General features: G+C 36.7%; 1 protein-coding gene across 1 annotated transcript in view; it reads right to left on the bottom strand.

The window, feature by feature from the left end:
* Positions 1–20,975, bottom strand: part of Stxbp5l (syntaxin binding protein 5L) — a 326,221-nt gene that overhangs the window by 257,520 nt on the left and 47,726 nt on the right. Inside the window, exon 3 of the mRNA XM_026395287.2 lies at positions 14,866–14,963. Coding sequence (XP_026251072.1) covers positions 14,866–14,963 — 98 coding nt within the window. The remainder of the gene's footprint in view (positions 1–14,865; positions 14,964–20,975) is intronic.

Genomic DNA, 20,975 nt, shown 5'->3' with positions numbered 1-20,975 from the left:
GAAGCAGTGGGCTCTATGTGATAGCAGGGACCTTAGTAATCTGGCAGAAATGCAAAGGGATTCCTGCCAAACTTTACAGCAGCATCTGGGCTGACCCAGGGCTATGCTCTGTGACCTACATACTCTGCTACATGTAAATCATATTTCAGAAAAGAACAAAAAACGATGATAAAAGGTCAAGAGAGGAGACAGTTGGATGTCCTTCCAACACCCATCCCACATCCAAAGGGACAGGGTAGACACTGAAATACATAGTGTCACATAGTGCCACTCAGAGCCACAGGTAAGCCCTATCTGAGTACACTGTGGCCTGCTTCTATTTGGGGTCTATGAAGAGGAACATCACTTCTGGTTTCTGGACTACTACACATAAACTCCTCTGAATGGTGAACTTGCACTGACCCAAACATCCACCCCCTCTTTGGTACACTTGTGACTATAAGGCAAGAAGAGGCCATAGGAAGTTGTGTACCAAAGGAGGCCACTGAGAGAACAGGTGTTTGGATTCAATGGTGGAAAAGTAAGCACTGGCTGTAGGGATGGAGCCCACAGTTTGGAGGTTATTTGATGTAAGGGCCTCAGCACAAAAGGGCTTGGCCTTCACAATACCTAAATAATATAATAAGTAAAACAGCCCTCTTTCTTACCTCTTAGAGAGGGAGTGTTACCATGTACACAAAGAGAAGTCCAATTTCTATTTCTAGGAGGAGGGAGAACACCTATCTGACAAGTCCCAGATCGACCCAACAGTGGGCATGGGGAAAACAACTTGGGAAACAGTCTTTCCAATCCCCAGACCAAGCCACACAAAATGCACAAAAGGAATACCTCCTCTATACTGCCTCCTTTGCCTTCTTCAGGCTTCCTGCATATCTGCTGTGGCTATCATGCTGCAAGTCTAGAGTTGGCCAAGTCTAGAGTTGGCTCCTCCATGACCCTCATTATGCCTCTCCTGCCTCCCAGAATCTTCTGCACATTGTAAGCTTTCAAGCAGCAATTAGACAATCTAGTCCTGAGGGCAAGGTTGGATCTGAAATTTTCCATTTCCTGGCTGTCACAGTGAGCCCCTGCCTCAAACTGAAAAGTAGTTTTAACTTAGGGGAATTTGCCAACCTTTTTGTCTAGAAAAATAGTCAAAGACTTCACTATTTAAAAACAACTAAACTTCTGATAATTTCACAACTCTAGGCCCTCCTAGAAAATGGCAAACTATTAAAATGTCAAATGGGACATGGATTTTTTTTAAGGCATCCAGGAAAGGCTCTGGGAGTCTCAGTCCTGCAGAGATGCCAGAGACAGATGGTGCATGAAGGCTCCTGTCCAGATTGACCTGAGAGTTTCATACTCATTATTGTATAACTTCGCGTTACAAAATTCAGGCACTAGAACCCAAAGATAAGAGCAATTCCACATGAGTGCACTTGGCTTTTGTGTAGCATCCCTGAGAAAGTTTAACATCTCCAGAGCCATATATTTCATGTACTCACTATTGATGACCTTTAGCAATGACCAGGAGGAAATTTGGGATTAAGTCACTGCTGCAAACAAGCCCACTCCTGCCCACTGGCCCACCTCTTGCTTCCCTGCACATGGAATTATGGAGATGATTCCATAGAACACTCTGGAGTCTCCAATGCCTTTCCAGAACTGTCTTCTCCAACATCTGCCACCCACCCTCTCCACATACCCCAGGGAGAGGCCTGAAGACCAGAAAAGGGATTCTTTCTGGCCAAAGCAATCAGCTCCAATGGAACCAAGTATTCAGTGGCTTAAGAGGAGAATCTCTGTCTACATTAGATCTAGGACACTGAGTCCCCATCTACATTGGCTCAAGCCCAAGTGAGCCAATGTCCCCCATAGTCCCAATCTATACTGTCTCAAGGTATGCAAATCTCTATCTACAATGAACAAGAGAGGGAGGCACAGTGGTCAAGGCCTTGGAATGACTGACTACTGAACTCCTGCCCTTGCACTGTGGCCTGGCTATTTACCCCCCTTTTTTAAAATTATTTTTTAGTTGTAAATGGACACAATATCTTATTTTATTTATTTTTATGTAGTGCTAAAGATAGAACCCAGTGCCTCACCTGTGCTAGGCAAGCACTCTACCACTGAGTCACAATCCCAGCCCTTTCTCACTCTTTTTAAACCTGTCCCCTTAAAAAATCTTTGAAACATCGATATTATACAAGTTGTAAGAAACAGAAATTTATTAAGAACCATCTCTTCTCTCCCAGAAGCACAGAAGGAAGGCCAGAGGAAAATAGAGCAGGGGGAAGTGTTCCAGGGAAAAGAGTCTCTGATGTCTGTGGCAGGTGGGGACAGAGGAGAGTCCTGGTGGATCCAGACAGACTCTTGGCTGGAATCCACTTGGACAAGCCCAAGCCAGCTGGAACACCTCATTGCTGAAGCTGTTTGAGTTCACTCCTGACTGATGCCCACTTCATGATATCAGGATGCTCAGAGCTCAGGGTCTTCTGGCTGTCCATTGGTCTGTTTGTCTCATGTATGCATGTCCACTGGAGCAACTCTGTTACAGAACCAAGATTATCTGTGGCCACCTTCCATTGGAGCCACTCTTCTTCTTAAGGTCAGCCTGCAGAAGCACGGCATGTAGCAACAAAGCTGTAGAATGCAGGTAGTAATCCTTCTAGTGACCCCCTGCTCTGTCAATGAATTGCCCTGAGGGGATACCTTGGGATGTCAAACTACAGCCTTCTGTAACCTACGTACTGAGGATCGGCCAGGAGATGGGCCTGAGGTACTCAGGCCTGTGGGACACAGGGTCAGGCTGGGAAGTTAGGCTGGGAGGGGGGTGTGCCCACATGGAAGAAGTGGAGAATAATAGCAGGCACACTGGCATTTGCAGCCCCCTTCTGCCCCAACTTCTTGGCCTCCTCAGCCTTATACTGCTCACAGGCCAAGGAAAAAGCTGGCTCGCTTGCGCACTTGTTGGGATAGACACTGAAAGGATCTGCAAGGCCCAAACACCCAACAGTACACAAGCTTTACCTGGAGCTTGCAGCCCACCCCCTGGGTTCTCCAGTGCCAGAGAATGAGGTAGGTAGCCATGGCCTCATCAAATTTTAAATTTTCCAGAGCAACCCAGGCATTAAAGGGGACATAATCCATGTCAAACATGATGGTTATGATGGCAGAGTCAGGGGGTCTGAGGGGGTAGCTTGTTGGAATGACTGGGTGAAGAGTCCTTGCCCTTGCTCTGCCATGGGTGCCCCATTACCTGCTCTAGAGTAGGCCTCTTCGAGGGGTCCAGCGTCAGCATCTGCTGGATGAGGCTCAGTGCTCCCTCCAAAAGGTGCAGGGGAATGTCGTAGCTTGCCTGCATGATCAGCTTCTGCAGCTGCTTAGTGGTGCTTGCCTTAAATGGGCATATTCCTGTGAGCATAAGATAGAGAGTGACATCCAGCCTCCAGATGTCTGCTGGGGAACCCTCATATTCTTGCACCTGGACGATTTCAGGGGCACAGTATGGGAGAATGCCCCAGAACCTGTTCAGCTTCTACCCAGGCATAAACCTGGTGCTAAGGCAAAAGTCAATGAATTTGACATTACCCCTGACATCCACCACATGCTCCAGCTTCAGGTGGAGCTACACGATGTCCTTCTTCTCATGGCAGTGGCATGTGGCACACATGATCTGCCTGAACACTCTGAGGGCCTTCTCCTATTGCAGGCCACTGCAGTAGGGATACACTACCATAGCTCTCCCCGACCTGCATGCTCCATGACCAGGTAGATACTGTGCATGGTCTTGATAATCTGGAAGTGCTGAATCATGTTTCCGTGTTCCAGGGCCAGGAACCTATCTATCAGGTTCTGACAGGACAAGAACGTTTCCCTTCTGTCTTCAGCACAACTTTCACTATGACCTCTGCCCTGTTGAGAATATGGTAGGCTAGTATCACTGGCCAAAACCCCCTTGCCAAGTGACCCTCAGGACATCATAATGGTCTGGGGAGCCATCTCATAGCAGGAGCTGGTCCCCTGCAGCACTACACTACTCTGACTATACATCCTAAGGCAGAATCCAGTTAAGAATACTAGCTTAAAAACAAACAAATAAACAAAAGACCAAAAACAAAAAGACAAAACAAAAACCCAAAATCAAAAAACCAATAGCAAAACACCAAATCACTAACCAACAACCACTAAATGCACTATCTGGGATTCTGAAGGTTCACCACCAAAATCTTTTTGTAATTATAGACAAAATTCCAGCTGCCGACACCCTCCTTATATAGCCAGTATTTGAAATTCCATCACAGTGGTTCCTTTTGGGGTCAGAGAAAGAAATAAGCCAGTCACACTTGTGCATAACCCCCAGTGGTCATCTAGCTTTTGGCCTCCAGAACCTTTCCAACTTTCATAATAATAACAAAAGAGTGCTGGGGTTGTAGCTCAGTAGCAGAGGGCTTGCCTTGCACATATGAGGCACTGGGTTCAATGCTCAGCACCACATAAAAATAAATGAACAAAATAAAGATATTATGCACATGTATAACTAAAAAAAAATTTAAAAAAAAAGAATAACAAAAGATCCCCAGAGCTTTTTGTTTCAATGGGTTATGGAGAATAATATTTATGTGTTCAGACATTATAAAACCTGTAGGATAATTGGGTGCAATGGCGCACACCTGTAATCCCAGGGGCTTGGGAGACTGAGGCAGGAGGATAATGAGTTCAAAGTCAACCTCAGCAAAAGCAAGGTGCTACGTAACTCAGTGAGACCCTGTCTCTAAACATACAAAATAAGGCTGGGGATATGGCTCAGTGGTCATGTGCCCCTGAATTCAATCCCTGGTACCAAAAAAATAAATAAATAAATAAATAAAACCAAAAAATTCATAGGATACTTCAATGGACTTTTCAAGCCTGAAAACCTGTAATAACTTTTGTTTTTTTAAAACCTCATCATATGTACACTCCAAGTATTAAATTTCTTTTTCTTCCAACTCAGAATACTGGTATAAAGGGAAAAGCAATCATAAAATTCATTTGAAAAAATAAGAGACCCAAAATAGCCAAAGCAATCCTTAGTAAGAAAAGTGAAGCAGGAGGCATCACAATACCAGACCTTAAATTATACTACAGAGCCATAGTAACAAAAATGGCATGGTACTGGCACAAAAACACATACATAGACCAATGGTACAGAATAGAAGACACAAGAGATAAACTCAATACAATTATCTCATACTAGACAAAGACCCCAAAAACATACATTGGAGAAAAGATAGCCTCTTCAACAAATGGTGCTGGCAAAACTAGCAAGCCATATATAGCAAAATGAAATTAAACCCCCATCTTTCACCCTGCACAAAATTTAACTCAACATGGATCAAGAACTTAGACACAGGAACAAAGACCCTATGCCTAATACAAGAAAAAGTAGACCCAACTCTCTATCATGTCTGTTTAGGAACTGATTTCCTCAACAAGACTCCTAAAGCATAAGAAGTAAAATCAAGAGTCAACAAATGGGGTGGAATAAAACTAAAAAGCTTCTTCACAGCAAAGGAAACAACCAAGGACATAAACAGAGAGTCTACAGAATGGGAAAAAATCTTTACCAAATGCACCACAGATACAGCATTAATCTCCAGGATATGTATGTAAAGAACTCAAAAAACTTAACACCAAAAAACTAATAACCTAATTAATAAATGGGCAAAGGAACTGATCAGGCACTTCAAAGAAGAAATATGGATGATCAAATATACATGAAAAGATGTTCAACATCTCAAGTAATAAAAGAAATGCAAATTAAAACTACACTGAGATTTCATCTCACTCCAGTCAGAATGGTAATTATCAAGAATACAAGTAACAATAAATGTTGGAGAGGATGTGGCAAAAAGGTTCACTCATACATTGCAAATTGGTGTGACCACTCTGGATAGCAGTATGGACATTCCTCAGAAAACTTGGATGGAACCACCATTTGATCCCATTATCCCACTCCTTGGTTTTTTCCCAAAGGACTTAAAATCAGCATACTGCAGAGACACAGCCACATCAATGTTTTTAGCAGCTCAATTCACAATGGCCATATTATGGAACCAACCTACTGCCCTTCAACAGATGAATAGATAAATAGATTATGGTATATATACACAATAAATATATTGTGGTATATATACACAAATAAAATATTACTCAGGCATAGATAGGAATGAACTTACAGCATTTGCAAGTAAATGAATGGAGATGGAGAATATCATGTTAAGCCAATCCTCAAAACTCAAAACCTAAATGTTTTCCCTGATATGCATATGCTAATTCATAATAAGGGCCCAGGCAGGGAGCTAGGGAAGAATAGAGTTACTTTGGATTAGACAGAAGGGACGGAAGGGAAGGGAAGGGAAGGGGAGGAGAGGGGAGGGGAGGGGCATGGGAGTAGAAAGGACAGTAGAATGAATCAGACATTATTACTCTATGTGCGTATATGACTACATGACTGGTGTTATTTTACATCACATACAACCAGAAGACTGAGAAGTTATACTCCATTTATGTAGGATGTATCAAAATTCATTCTACTATCATTTATAACTAATTAGAACAAATTAAAAAAAGAAAATATTACTGACTTTAAGCCTGTATCTCCATGTTCTCTTCTATACCATTGACTCTCGTGTTAACATACATATATACATATTATACATACATACATTCCATTTTTTATCATCTAGACAAAAAAGTCAATAAAGAAACATCATACTTAAACTATACTACAGATGAATGACCTAACAAATATTTAAAGAATATTTCATCTAATACCTATTTAATACACATTCTTTAACTCAGCATATTAAATATTCTCTAGAATAGACCATAGCATAACAAGTTTTAAGAAAATTTTAAAACTAAATCATATTACATTTTTGCACCACAATGGAATGAACCTAAAATCAATAACAAAGGAAATTGTAGAAATTATATAAATACATGAAGAATAAACAAAATAATTTTAAACAAGCAGGTCATTGAAAAAAATCAAAAGGAAAATTTTTAAATTCTCAAAACAAATGAAAATGGTAACATAAAATACCAAACCTAATGGAATATAGCAAAAACAGTTCTGAAAGGTATGTTCATAATAATAAGTACCTAATATTACAAAAAAATTCAACCAACCAACCTAACAATTCACCTCAAGGACCTAGAAAGCAAGAGCAAAGCAAACCCAAAATTAGTAGGAAGAGAGAAACAACAATGATCAAAGTATAAATACAGATTTTTTTTAAAAAGTAAAGATCAATGAAATTAATAGTTTCTTTTTTGAAAAGATAAGCAAAATCAACAAACCACTAATTAAGCTAATCAAGAAAAAAAGAAGCTGGGATTTTGGCTCAGTAGTACAGCTCTCAACTGGCATGCATGAGGCACTTATTTCAATTCTCAGCACCATATAAAAATAAAATAAAGATATTATGTCTACCTATAACTAAAATATATATTTTTAAAAAGAAAAAAAGATAGACAACCCAAATAAATAAATAAGAAATTAAAAAGGAGACATTACACTGATCCTACAGAAATACAATCAATCATTAGAAACTATACATTAACAAATTGGAAAATCTAGAAGAAATTAATGCACTGCTGGACACAACCTACCAAAATTGTTCCATGAGGATATTAAAAAAACAGTAACAAATGATATCAAATCATTAATTAAAAGATTCCCACCAAAGAAAAGCCTAGGACCAGATAGCTTCACTAATGAATTTTACCAAACTTATGAAGAAGAAATGGCAATGATTCTCAAACTATTCCAAAGAACTGAGACAGAAGGAACCCCTCCAAACTCAAACTATGAGGCCAGAATTACCATGATATCAAAATCAGACAAGGACACATACACAAAAGGAAAATTATAGACCAAATTCCTGGTGAATACAGAAGTGAAAATTCTTAACAAAATACTAGCAAACCAAATCCAAATCAAAAATATCATTCACTATGATCCAATTGCACTTCTCATAGGGATGCCAGGAAAGTTCAACATCCACAGTTCAATAGACATAAATCAACAGAATTAAGGATAAAATCACTTTATAATTTCAATAGATGCAGAAAAGGGATTGATAAAATTCAATGTCTTCATGATAAAACCCTAAACAAATTAAGTATATAAGTATCATAACTTAACATAATAAAAGTTATAATATTAAAACATATATCCCTATTATAATGATTAGAAAAAACTGAAGGTATTTCCTCTGAGATCTGGAACAAGAAAAGGATTCCATACTCAACTGCTCTTATTCAACATAGTATTAGAAATTTTATCCTGAACAACTAAGAATGAGAAAGAAAATAGGAAGAAAGTCAAATTATGCCTGTTTGCAGCCAATATAATTCCATACATATAAAAGCCTAAATAAACTACCAAAAGTCTATTAAAACTGATAAATTAATATAAAACACACACACTCAAAATGCAAATACCAGTTGCATTTTTATACGCTAGTATCAAACTTGCCAAAAAAGCAATCATTAAATAACTCCACTTGCAATAGCTATAAAAATATAAAATGACTGTGAATAAATTTAACCAAGGAAATTAAAGACATCAACAATAAAATTATAAGACATTAATGAGATAAATTTGAATAAAATACAAAAAAAGGAAAGACGCCATGTTCATGGACTAGAAAAATTCATAGTTAAAATGCCCATTTATCCAAATTGATTTATAGATTCACTGCAATCCCCATTGAAATACCAATAATATTCTTCACAGAGCAAGAAAATAAACAATTCTAAAATCTTGAGCAAAAAGAACAATGATGGAGGTGTCAGAGTATCAGATTTCAAGACACACTACAGATAGAAATCATAACATCATGGTACTTACATAAAAATTGAAACTTATATCAATGGAACAGAATGTTGATTCCAGGAATTACCCCATGCATCTACAGCCAAATGATTCTTGACAATGGCACAAAAATCAAACACTGGAGAAAGAACAATCTCTTCAATAAGTTGTATCAGGAAAAATAGATATCCATATGCAGATTGAAACTTGACTTCTATCTCTCAACTCAAAATGGATCAAAGATCTAAATATTAAGACCTGAAATTATGAAATTACTTGAATAAAATATAAGGAAACACTTTGTCACATAAATACAGGCAACGATTTTTTTCAATATGACCTAAAAAGCACAAGAAACTAATACAAATCTAGACAAATGGGATTGTATCAAACTACGAAGTTTCTGAACAACAAAGGAAACAATAAAGAGAAAATCTACAGAATGGGAGAAAATATATACCAACTCTTCATCTGATAAATGGTTAACATCTGGAAAATATAAGGAAATCAAAATACTTAACAAAAAATATACAATTTTAATCCAAATTTCAAAAATGGAGAAGCGATCTGTATAAAAACTTCTTAAAAGATGAAAATACAAATGACCAACAAATATATGAAAAATGCTCAAAATCATTAGCCACCAGAGAAATGCAAATAAAATTACAACAAAGTATCATCTCATCTGAGTTAGGAGAGCTTCTATCAAAAAAAATAAAATAGCAAATGTTGGTGAAGGTGTGGATAATAGAAACTCTTGTACACTGTTGGTAGGAATATTAATTACAAACAGTACTGGAGATTGCTCAAGAAACTAAAAATGGATATACCATATGATTCAGCTGTCAGCAGGATGACACCCCCCCCCAATGCAACCATGCAACACACCTACCAGTAACTTATTGCTTTCATCTGCTTATTAGAAAGGGCTGCCTGACTGTGGAAATCAAGGCTGGGTGCCCATAACCACTCTTCAACTGCCAACTGCCAATCCCTTATAGAGACAGCTTTAATACTCTACACCATCCCCTTCATAAATCAGTTCTGATAAAAACCCAGACACCAGATCTGCTTGGAGAGGAGGTGCCTTTAGAGCCTGAGCTCCCCTTCTCCTTTTTTAGGCTACTGAATAAAAATTTCCTGCTTGCCTTAAGACTGTTTGGTTATTTGCAAGTAGTACCAAATAGGAAAAGATCGTGAAAAGTTCATGACAAATTTCTGGTTGCTCTGCAGGAATAACCTTGGCCTTCCTAGATTGGAGGGTTCCCAATAGCTCCTAAGAGTTACCTTAACTCCAGAAGTAGAAACAATGGGTAGCAGCAGCTCAGCCTGGACTAATTCCATTAAGTTGTTAGGACTCAGGGAGGCTTGTTAGTGCTCACCCATTTGGGGGTGGGGAGTGTTCCCAAGACAATTCTACTTGATAACCTAGCTTCTCCTCCCTGGACCATTTTCTCTTTAGCCAGTGACCACTGACCAGGAAGAACTGTGACTGATAGGACAGATTTGATTCTCAGCTAACTGGCAACCCAAAAAAACACAGGAAATCTAAGGGAAATTTCTTGGGAAATTTTTACACCTCCATTGTGAGGTTAGACACCAAGGGAGGACACCTGGGAAGGACTAGGGATGATTGACTAGCCCTCAGTAAGCTATTAGGGACCCCTGAGCATAATGATCAATATAGGTACAGTTGCAACTTTTGTGGCTTCCTTTGTTGTTGTTATCTTATGAGTCTGGCTAAACCTCAGTGAGCAGCTGTTTCCTTTCTGCTGCTTCTTGTTCATTGATATTTGGGGGATTTCACTCCATCCTTCTTTCAGCTGCTCCTAAAATTCCACAAGCCTCAAGAGGAAAAATATAGTGTCTGACTACCAAAACTGATAAGTATTCAGTGGCCCCTCTAGTGAGGCACTTCCTACTGGAAAGTTCTTTGGCATGGCATCAATGAGGTAAGGGGCCCATAGAAGATCACCAAGCTGAAGAAATTATTTTATATGTAATTCATGTTATATGGCTTGAAATCTCTTGAACTTGCCAGTCTCCACCTGACCTTGTGGTCACTCTCACTCTGGGATATCTGATCTGGTTCTGTTCTGATCTGAATGTGCACTTTAATCTAATTATTTTACATGTTCTTTTGTCCATTAGTATTTGATTAGTCTGTTTTTATGATAGAAGCTAAAGGATTTGATGGCTGCAGGAAATAGTTCTATTAGAAATTTTTCTACATGAGGGTCTCCAAACTTCAGAGACAAATGCTCCCTCTGGCCCACTCTGAATGCCCCTGGGTGACTAAGTCATGATAGAAGTGTCAGAGCATCATATCTATGACATGAAGTGGTCTCACAGGAAGCCAAGTGAGAAAAAATATACCACAATCTTGGGTTAGAAGAAACTCAAACAGTTCATGTAAAAGCCAGGCATGGTAGCATTATAGGTGCACGCTTGTAATCTCAATGGCTTGGCAAGTGGAGATGAGACAGGAGGATCACAAGTTCAAAGCCAGCCTCAGAAAAAAGTGAGGCTCTAAGCAACTCACTGAGATCCCGTCTCTAAATAAAATACAAAATAGGGCTGGGGATGTGGCTCAGTGCTTGGTGTCTGTAAATTTAATCCCCAGTATCCCCCAGCCCCCCAAAATAAAAAATACAGTTCATGTGGGAGGTGTACAGAAGGGAATGAACATCCTACACATTGAGCAATCCCACATTCCCTTTGGTGTTCGGGGTTTTCTGATACATGTAATAGGGGATATATCAGATAGAATCACAAATGGGGTGCTGCAGAAAAACTGAGTAGAAATTTAATTCAAACCCAGCAAGGTAAACTGCCCCCTCAAATTCCTAGGAATACTTCTGTGAGAGTTCCTATGGAAAGTCCCCTCTTTTTGACAGAAGTTTCTCCTATACTTTTTTTTAATATTTTTTTTTAGGTGTAGATGGACACAACACAATGCCTTTATTTTTATGTGGTGCTGAGAATCGAACCTGGGGGCCCCGCTTGTGCTAAGGGAGCACTCTACCGCTGAGCCACAATCCCAGCCCTCTCCTATACCTTTTAAGCATAATTAAGCTAATGTCCTTTTTCTGGTGAAATGCTTTTGGTTTATACACCTTGTTTAATATTTGGTTTGACATGCAAGTCTAATTTTAAATTTTCTTATAAACACTTTAAGATAATTCTTAAAATTCATTATGGAGTTAAGATGAAAGAACTTTTAGCCCTCCAATTTTAACTCCCTTCATCTTTTGCTTATTTTAATATGATTTTATTACTCAAGATTGTTTGAAAGCTTTATAGTTAAACTAGTCCTAGATAAAAAGAAAACATGCAAGACTGCTAGACTGAGACCAAAATAAATAGACATATAAATCAATCAATTTTAAAAATAAAATAAGTTTTAAAAAATTCTTAAACAAAACCCTATTATTATGGAAATTGCTTTACCTGAAAATTCTGGTCCAAAGTCTGCATAAGACTTGCAATTAAAAGTCTTAAAGTTTAGCCATATAAATAGATGATCTTAAATTAAAATATTTTTTTCAGCAAAAGATGTTGACTACAGATGGAAATGTAAATTAGTATCACTACAAAACTAATAAACAGAATGGAGATTCCTCAAAAAATTTTTAAATAAAATTACTTCTGGAAACATACCCAAAAGACCTGGAAACCAATGTCTCAAAGAGGACCTATGGGCTGGGGATGTGGCTCAAGCGGGAGCGCGCTCGCCTGGCATGCGTGCGGCCTGGGTTCGATCCTCAGCACCACATACAAAGAAAGATGTTGTGTCCGCCAAAAACTAAAAAATAACTATTAAAAAATTCTCTCTCTTTTTTTTTTTTAAAAAAGAGGACCTATGATCATAGTAGCACTGTTCACAATAGCTAAACCACAAAAGCAACCCAAGTATCCACTGACAAATGAAAGGATATCAAAATGTGGTGTGTAAATACAATGAAATCTTATTCAGCCTTAAAAAGAAAGAAAATTTTGGCATACCCTACAACTTGGATAAGCCTTGGAGACATTATGATAAATAAAATAAGCCAGTCACAAAAGAGACAAATATTAAATGATTCCATTAATATGACATAGCTAGAATAATGAAAATTATAGAGACAAAAAGGAGAATGGTAGTTTCCAGAGACTATGGGAGAAAGGAATATGGAATTACTTATTATAGAGTTTCAGTTTTATAAGATGAAAACATGTATGGAGAAGGATGGCAATGATAGTTATTCAATAGTATAAATGTATTTAATAACTCTGAACTGTATACTTTAAAAAATAAAACATGCAATAACCATACGATTGCCCCAATTTTACTCCTAGGCATTTATATCAGAGAAGTGAAAATTTATACCACATGAAAATGTGCACATATATTCACAGCTGTTTAATAATAATGACCAGAAACTAAAAACAATTCAAATATCTTTCAACAGGTAAACAGATAAACTGTGGAATAACAATAAAAAGGAATAAACTGCTCTTATACACTCAACACCCAAATTGGTGGGCTCTACATCCACAAATTCAACAAACCATGGATCAAATATATTGGGGGAAAAAGTGCATATGTATTGAACATGCAAAGACTTTCTTTTTGTCATTATTACTTGAACAATATTGTAGTAACAACTATTTATATAGCATTTTATATACACTAGATATTTTAAGTAATCTGGAGATAATCTAAAGCATTCCAAAGGAATGTGTAGGTTTTATGCAAATATTATACCACATTACATTAGAATCCTGAGCATCTGTAGATTTTGGCATCCCTGGGTGGAACTGAGACCAATCCCTTGTAGATCCCAAGGGATGAATATATGCAACAATTTGGGTGAATCTTAAAAGATTAATGAGGAGTTTAAAAAAAAGCTGAACCCCAAAGGTTATATACTATGCCATTCTACTTATATTACATTCTCAAAATGGCAAAATTTTTGAAATGAAGACTAAATTAGTGGTTGTTAGAGGTCAAATAATGGTGGTGGAAAGTTAGATTGGACAGAGGTCACATGGGCAACATGATAAATCCTATAGTGGTAGAAGGGTCCTGTATCTTGATGGTCTCAGTATCAATATTCTAATTGTGATATTATACTATAGTTTTATAAGATGTTACAACTGGAAGAAATTGGGGGGAAAAGTACAAGGGATTTCTCACAACTAGTTGTGAGTTTACAATATCTCAAATGAGATAATTAATTTGAAAAACTGAGATGACATTAAAGCAATTAGGAGGAAATTTATAGTACTATAGGTACACAGTAGAAAAGAAGAAAGTTCTCAAATTAATGCCCTGTTTCTACCTTGAGAAACTAAAAGAATAAGATCAAATTAAACCCAAAGTAAAAGAAAAAAAGATTGAATCAAAAATTAATGAAATAAATATAGTACAACATTAGAGAAAAAGCAATGAATCTAAAAGTTGATTCTTTTTTAAAGAATCAGTACAATTGATAATCTTCTAGCCAAGATGTGATTAGGAAAAAGAAAATACAAACTACCAATAACAGAAATTTAAGAAAGGACATCAATACTAATTGCAAAGACATTAAAAACATGTCAATAAATTTGATTTTCATGATAGTTACTCTTTTTGTTTGGTGGGGGGCATATCAGATAAGTGAAAACTTACATCAGATGAAAATGTGCACATATATTTATAGATAGTTACTCTTTTTGTTTGGTACTGGGGATTGAACCCAGAGGCACTTAACCACTGAATCGTATCCAAAGTCCTTTTTATTTTTTGAGACAGGGTCTTGCCAAGTTGCTGAGGGCCTGGCTAAATTGCTGAGGCCTCTTGAATTTGCAATCCTTCTGTCTCAGCCTCCCAATTCCCTGGGATTATAGGTGTGCACCATAGCACCTCATAATAGTTACTCATTTCTAAAGAAGCAATAAATTTTATTTAGGCATAAATATTTCTCTTACCTGAATGTTTAAGAACATTTAATTAATATTAATGTAGGTAATAATGAACCAAATATTAAGGATACATTCGTATAGCACCTGTCCTTGTTCCAATAGCTAAGATTTTCTGAACTGGATCAAAGGCCAACGATGTGGGCTGATAAGGAAAACCATGCCGAACAGTCTGAAAGAGAGCAAATAACACAGTAATGACAAAAATTAAAAACTAAAATGATAACAAGATAAACAGCAACCAGAATGACTAAACTTATTTTTAAAAGAAAACAAAAAAACTACCACCAAATGTTGACAAGGATATAGAGTAACCTAAAATCTCATACACTGTTAGAGGAAGTATAAAGTATGTCATTTTACACCACTTTGGAAAAATATATTGCAGTTTTTTATAAAACTAAACACATACCTAGTCCATGACCTAGCAATTCCATGCCTATATATGCACCTAGAAAATTTAAAAATGTTTCCACAAAATGACTTATCTAATTATACTTCCAGCAATTGTATTTATAATAGTAAAAACAATGGAAATAGCCAAAATGTCCAAAATAAAACAAAACTATGGTATGATAATTTAAAAAAACATATGGTATCCTCATGTTGTAAACTACTACTCAATAATTAAAAGATACAAACTACTGATAGATGCAAAACGTGAATGATTCTTCAAAGCATTATGCTAAATAAAAGTAGCCACTCACAAAAGAGTTTATATAGTAGGATTCCATTTATATATAATAAGCAAAACAAATGTATAGTGAAAAAATCAGAATAATGTTTACTTTGAGGAGAACTGACTGGAGAGTGGTACAAAGGAACTTAATGGAATGAAATTAATATTCAATATTTTGATAGAGGTTTATATTACAAAAGTGTATATGTTGGTCAAAACTTATCAAATGATACAATAAAATTTGAGATTTCTCTGTATGTAGATTGTTCTTCAAAAAGAGTTAAGAAAAAGTAATGTTATGCATTCTGAAGTGTTAAATTGTACTGACATTTGCAAGCTGAAAATTCATCTCCAAAATACAGAGAGATGAAAAGAAGAATGAATAGATATGTGATAAATACAGCAAAATGAAACTTGTCAAATCTAGGTGGTAAGAATACACACATGAAAATTCACAAGTTCTTTTGACTTTTCTGATGTTTGAAAGTTTTCATATTAACACAAAATAAAAACATAAAAATATAAGGAACTCATTAAGGAAAAGACATATGAGAAGGAACATGTAATGTTAGAAATATTTTCATTTTTATATGGAATATTCTGTATCTTTTCAAAGGGTAGAAGACTCAGACAGGTCAGAAGAGGACAGATTCTATACACAGTTCATCTGCGTATATGGTGCTCCCAGAATTGTTTCCTAGTTGAAACACTGTGATAACAAAATGCTACATTTATAAGTATTCAAGATAAAAAAAAATCAACCACAGCATGTAGTTAATTTAGAACTCTTCCCCTGAGAAAACAATGGAAGGAATTCATTGCATAACTCCCTCCTTTTTTAGAGCATACAAGAACATGTATGTATGTATATACTACACAATATATACATGAGGTTTAAATTACATGATCCATGATCATGACCTGTTTTTTTTCGCTCAACGTACTTTCACAAAAAATGTGTAAACATGTAGCCTAATATGAATATTTCATAATGTTGTTAAACAATCAACTACTGTTTTAGAATCAAAGAATTTTCAACTAAACTGGTGCTGACAAAGGCAGTCTCATACAGTCTTTTGACACCCATTTGGCTGCAGGAGAATACATTGTACCTGGAACACTTCCTTACCAAGAGATAAAATGTCTACATGGTCTGTGCTTAGCTCATTGCCTGTGTGGGAATAACTTTCTCTGTTGCAAGCCCAATTTATGCTCCTTTGTTCTGCTAAAGCACGTGTATCACACGGCATGCAGCCAACTCCACTGCTCTATCTATTCTACATAGAGTGTGAAAGAGGTCCTTCTAGGCTACAAAAGGATACAATAACTAAATATCCTATATTAGCTGCTGGGAGACACCTGCTGGCCATAGGGAACTGACATACATCATTAAAGCTCACAAGAGTGTTTTGAATTCTGCCAGGCAGTTGGTAAAAATACTATTTTTCAGTTGTGACTTGTAACTGAAATATTTACTTCTTGATTCTGACATAGTTTATTTCTGATGTAGATTTAGCAACATGAAATTGTCAAAAAAAAGAGATTGATACTTTTCTTACAGAGCATGTGGATTACAAAAATCAGAATACAGTTCCTCTCTAAAAAAAACAAGAGGTCAGACCACTTTCCAACTCATTCAATGAATGATGAGCCAATATTAGCCTGATTTAAAAAAAAAATAAAAAAGCAGGCAAAGACATGTTGAGAAAAGAAAACTAAATACATATAACTTTTATTAATATAGATGCAAAATACTATCAAATGGATTCTAGCAACAGGACTTGTTGAGATTCATCTCAAGAATGAAAGACTGGTTTAACATTCATTTTTTTAAAATTTTTTATTTGTTCTTTTTAGTTATATATACAGTAGAATGTATTTTGACATATCATTCTAACATTCTAACATTGAAAATCATAAATACAGTAGAATGTATTTTGACATATCATTCTAACATTGAAAATTTAATTAATGTATCAATAGAATAAAGGACAAAGATCACTTGATCATATCAACAGATGCAAAAAGGGAATTTCAGAAAATTCAACATCCTTTCTCATATTAAAACATAATTGATGAAATTGTGAAGAATCTCCTCAATCTAATAAACAGCATGTACAAAAACCTATAGCTAACATCATACCAATTACTGAAAGAATTAATGCTTTCTTTCTAAGGTTAGGAAACAGATAATTATATGCACTCTCGCCACTTCTGTTAAATATTGTATTGAAAGTTCTATTCAGAGCAATTAGATAAGAAGACAAATCGAGAGTGGAAAGAAATAAAAGTATTTGTATATGACAGAATCTTGTATATACACAACCCCAAAAAGCACACTAAAAATTTGGAACTAATGAAGGAGTTCAGCAAGAATGATTATACAGAACTACTATGTAAAATCTTACAGTGAATTCCACATTTATGTATATTTATAAAACACCAATTAAAAAATAATAAAATAGAAGGAAGACCAGTAGAATAGAGGAAGAACAGGGGGAGAGAAGAGGGGAGGGAAACAGGAAGTACTGGGGACTGAAATGGAGCAAACTATGTTCCATGCAAGTATGATTATGTTGAAGTTAATCCCACTATTGTATATAACTATAGTGTATAGATAAACACATTTTTAAAAAATTAAACAGTCAATTGTGAGACTTGTTGAGGATATTTGTACTGCCAATGACAAAATATGGTATAGATTTCCACTGTTACTCATTTATAATTAATACTTTTGTTCTATTCAAAATTCATATTTTACACTACTTTTGTTTAACAGCTAAATGAATCTGTTTGGAGCATGTCTCTTAGACCCATGTTTCTTAAATTCTTGAAAGTTGCTTAGAAAACATATGTAATTTAAAAATTATTCACACAGTCATTCATTCAATGAAGACATTATTTATTGATAGTTGCACACGCTACTGTTCATGAACAAGCATTCCATCAATACTAAGAGAAGAAAAATGACATTATTGTTCTCAGATGCAGAGAAAACTTGAGTTGATATAACTAATTCAAAGCATTTTTATTAAAACTATTTCTTGATTGGTCAAGTAGCAAAATTGGGAGTAGAAACTCAATTCTTTCTCATATGGATATTGTATGATTTTATGAGGACTTCATATAAAAATGAAATTTTAAAAATTTTTAAGTAAAAAATGAAATAAGATAATTACATTTCCAAAAAAACACCCAAAGTAGTGAAATATTTAAGAATAGTGTAGGATTATGAAGATGGCGGCGAATAGAGTGCCTCACCCCCATGTTCCATGTCACTGCGCAGGTGATTAGCGAGTTTAGAATGGCCAGAAGCTATCTTGTTAGGAATTTCCAGCAAAATTGGGGTGCACTGAAACCTGGAGATTTCAACACCCAAGGATCAATTACTGCGGCTCAATCTTGAGTGAACCGTGCACCTGGAGATTCAGACTGACTGATTAGCGGCCCGCCCTGCAGCCAGAGCCTGCGCTCAGACATGCCAATGCAGAGAAATGGTGCTACGGATTCTGTCGGGTCCTGCTAACTGTGCCTTCACAGTGCTCCAGGCTGAGTTCTGGGTTTGAGACGGGGAGAGAAATAGTCCAGATCTGCCCTCCACACCGGACACCCCACTGAGGAAGCCAGCGGACACCATCTTGGAGAGCTGACATCACCATCACCAGTTTCCGACGTATCCGACCCCATCCAGCAAGTTCAGTGATAGAACAGGTGTGTGACATTTAGCCCTTCTTCCATACATCGGGGAAATCACATAAAATCTCTCCCCGGCTTTCCAGGGGCGTGATTATCAGAGTGAGCGTGAGTAGAAGCGTGGGGAAAGGTAAAGGCACCTGACCTCCAACTCCCCCCCTCCCACAAGCGGCTAAAACGAAACCTGTCTCACCAGCTCTCAGAGGAGTGGCTATTGGAGGGAATCAAAACAATAGGGGGCTGGTTCCCAACAGCCATGCTCCACATTCAGGAAACTGCAGGCCCAGAGTGTAGCTTGAACTGCGGAGAGGTATCACAATGGGGAAGGCCTGTCTGGCAGGAGAAGCAAGGAGACTAGAGGCCAGGAATAAACCTAAGTGAACAGGATTGGAGAGACACCTGGTGGGGAGGAGGGAGTGGCCTCATAAGGATTGTTTCCTACAGCCCGAGAGCAAAATCTTGGTCCGTAAGGCACAGCTCCACCTACTGGAAGCTAAGAAAATAGAAGCCTAACAGTGCTTTTTTTTTTTAAATTGTAATTTTTATTTTACTTTATTTTTTTTACCATTTCTTCTTTTTCTTTTCCATTTTTTTCTCTTTCTTTCGTCTCTCCCTGTCTCTTTCTTGGTTTGCTTCCTTACATTTTCACTATGTTTCCTCCCAAGCATGATCACTCTGATTACGTGTAATTTACTAAATGCAAATAGATGAATATTAGGAGACGGTCTTTAGTCCCCCTAAGCCCTTAACTACCCTCAAGTACTCCTTTCTATCCGCTTGCATTTCAGCAATCTCCCAAAGAAGCTAAGATATACTAACCTCCATACCATCAAATCACCCAACCTTAATATAAAACCCTAAGTTCAAACCTCAATTCTCTATATGCCATCAAAATCTGTAGGCCTTTAATGAAACTAATGAATTTACTTTAAATCACAATTAAATCCAACATCTCTAAACATTGTCTCCCAACACAAAGGAGAGATCTTGGAGCTATACAAAACCAAAACAAATTTATAGGAGAAAACAGAAACATAGCAGTCAAACAGAGTTGGAAAGTAATGTGAGCACCATGAAAAAACAAGGGAAAAAAGGATTACAAACAATGCAGGATAACTTAAATTTACAGGAGAACTTAGAGGCATCAGAAAAATGTACAGAGAAAGAACTCAAGGCATACCTGACTCAGATGGAATGGAATCTTAAAGAAGTCATTAACAGCAAGTCCAAACAATGAAAGAATACTTTGAAAATGAATTACATAAGCATATTCAAGAAGCAAAAAATGAACTCTACCAGGAGATAGACATTAAAAAAAAAATCAAACACTAATCCCATAAATGCAGGAAACCATAAACCAAATCAAAAACTCAAATGAGAACATTACAAATAGGCTAGATCAAATAGAAGTCAGAACATCAGATAATGAAGACAAAGTTTATCAACTCAAAAAGACTATAGTCAACGCAAAAAGGCTGGTAAGAAACCACAAGCAAAACATCCAAGACATATGGGATGTCATAAAAAAAACAAACTTAAGAGTCATTGGGATAGAAGAAGGTATAGAGGTCCAAACCAAAGGAATGAGCAACCTATTGAATGAAATAATCTTAGAAAACTTTCCAGAAATGAAAGATGGAATGGACTGCCAAATTCTGGAAGCCTACAGGACTCCAAACATACAAAACCGTAATAGACCAACTCCAAGACATATTATTATAAAGATATCCAACATACAGAACAAGGAGAGAATATTAAAAGCTACAAGAGAAAGGAGGCAGATTACATTCAGGGGTAAACCAATTAGGTTAA

This window comes from Urocitellus parryii, chromosome 2 (assembly GCF_045843805.1).
Source record: "Urocitellus parryii isolate mUroPar1 chromosome 2, mUroPar1.hap1, whole genome shotgun sequence".
NCBI lineage: Eukaryota > Metazoa > Chordata > Mammalia > Rodentia > Sciuridae > Urocitellus > Urocitellus parryii.
Note: the sequence above shows the minus strand (reverse complement) of the source record. Positions and strands in the feature narration are given on the sequence as shown.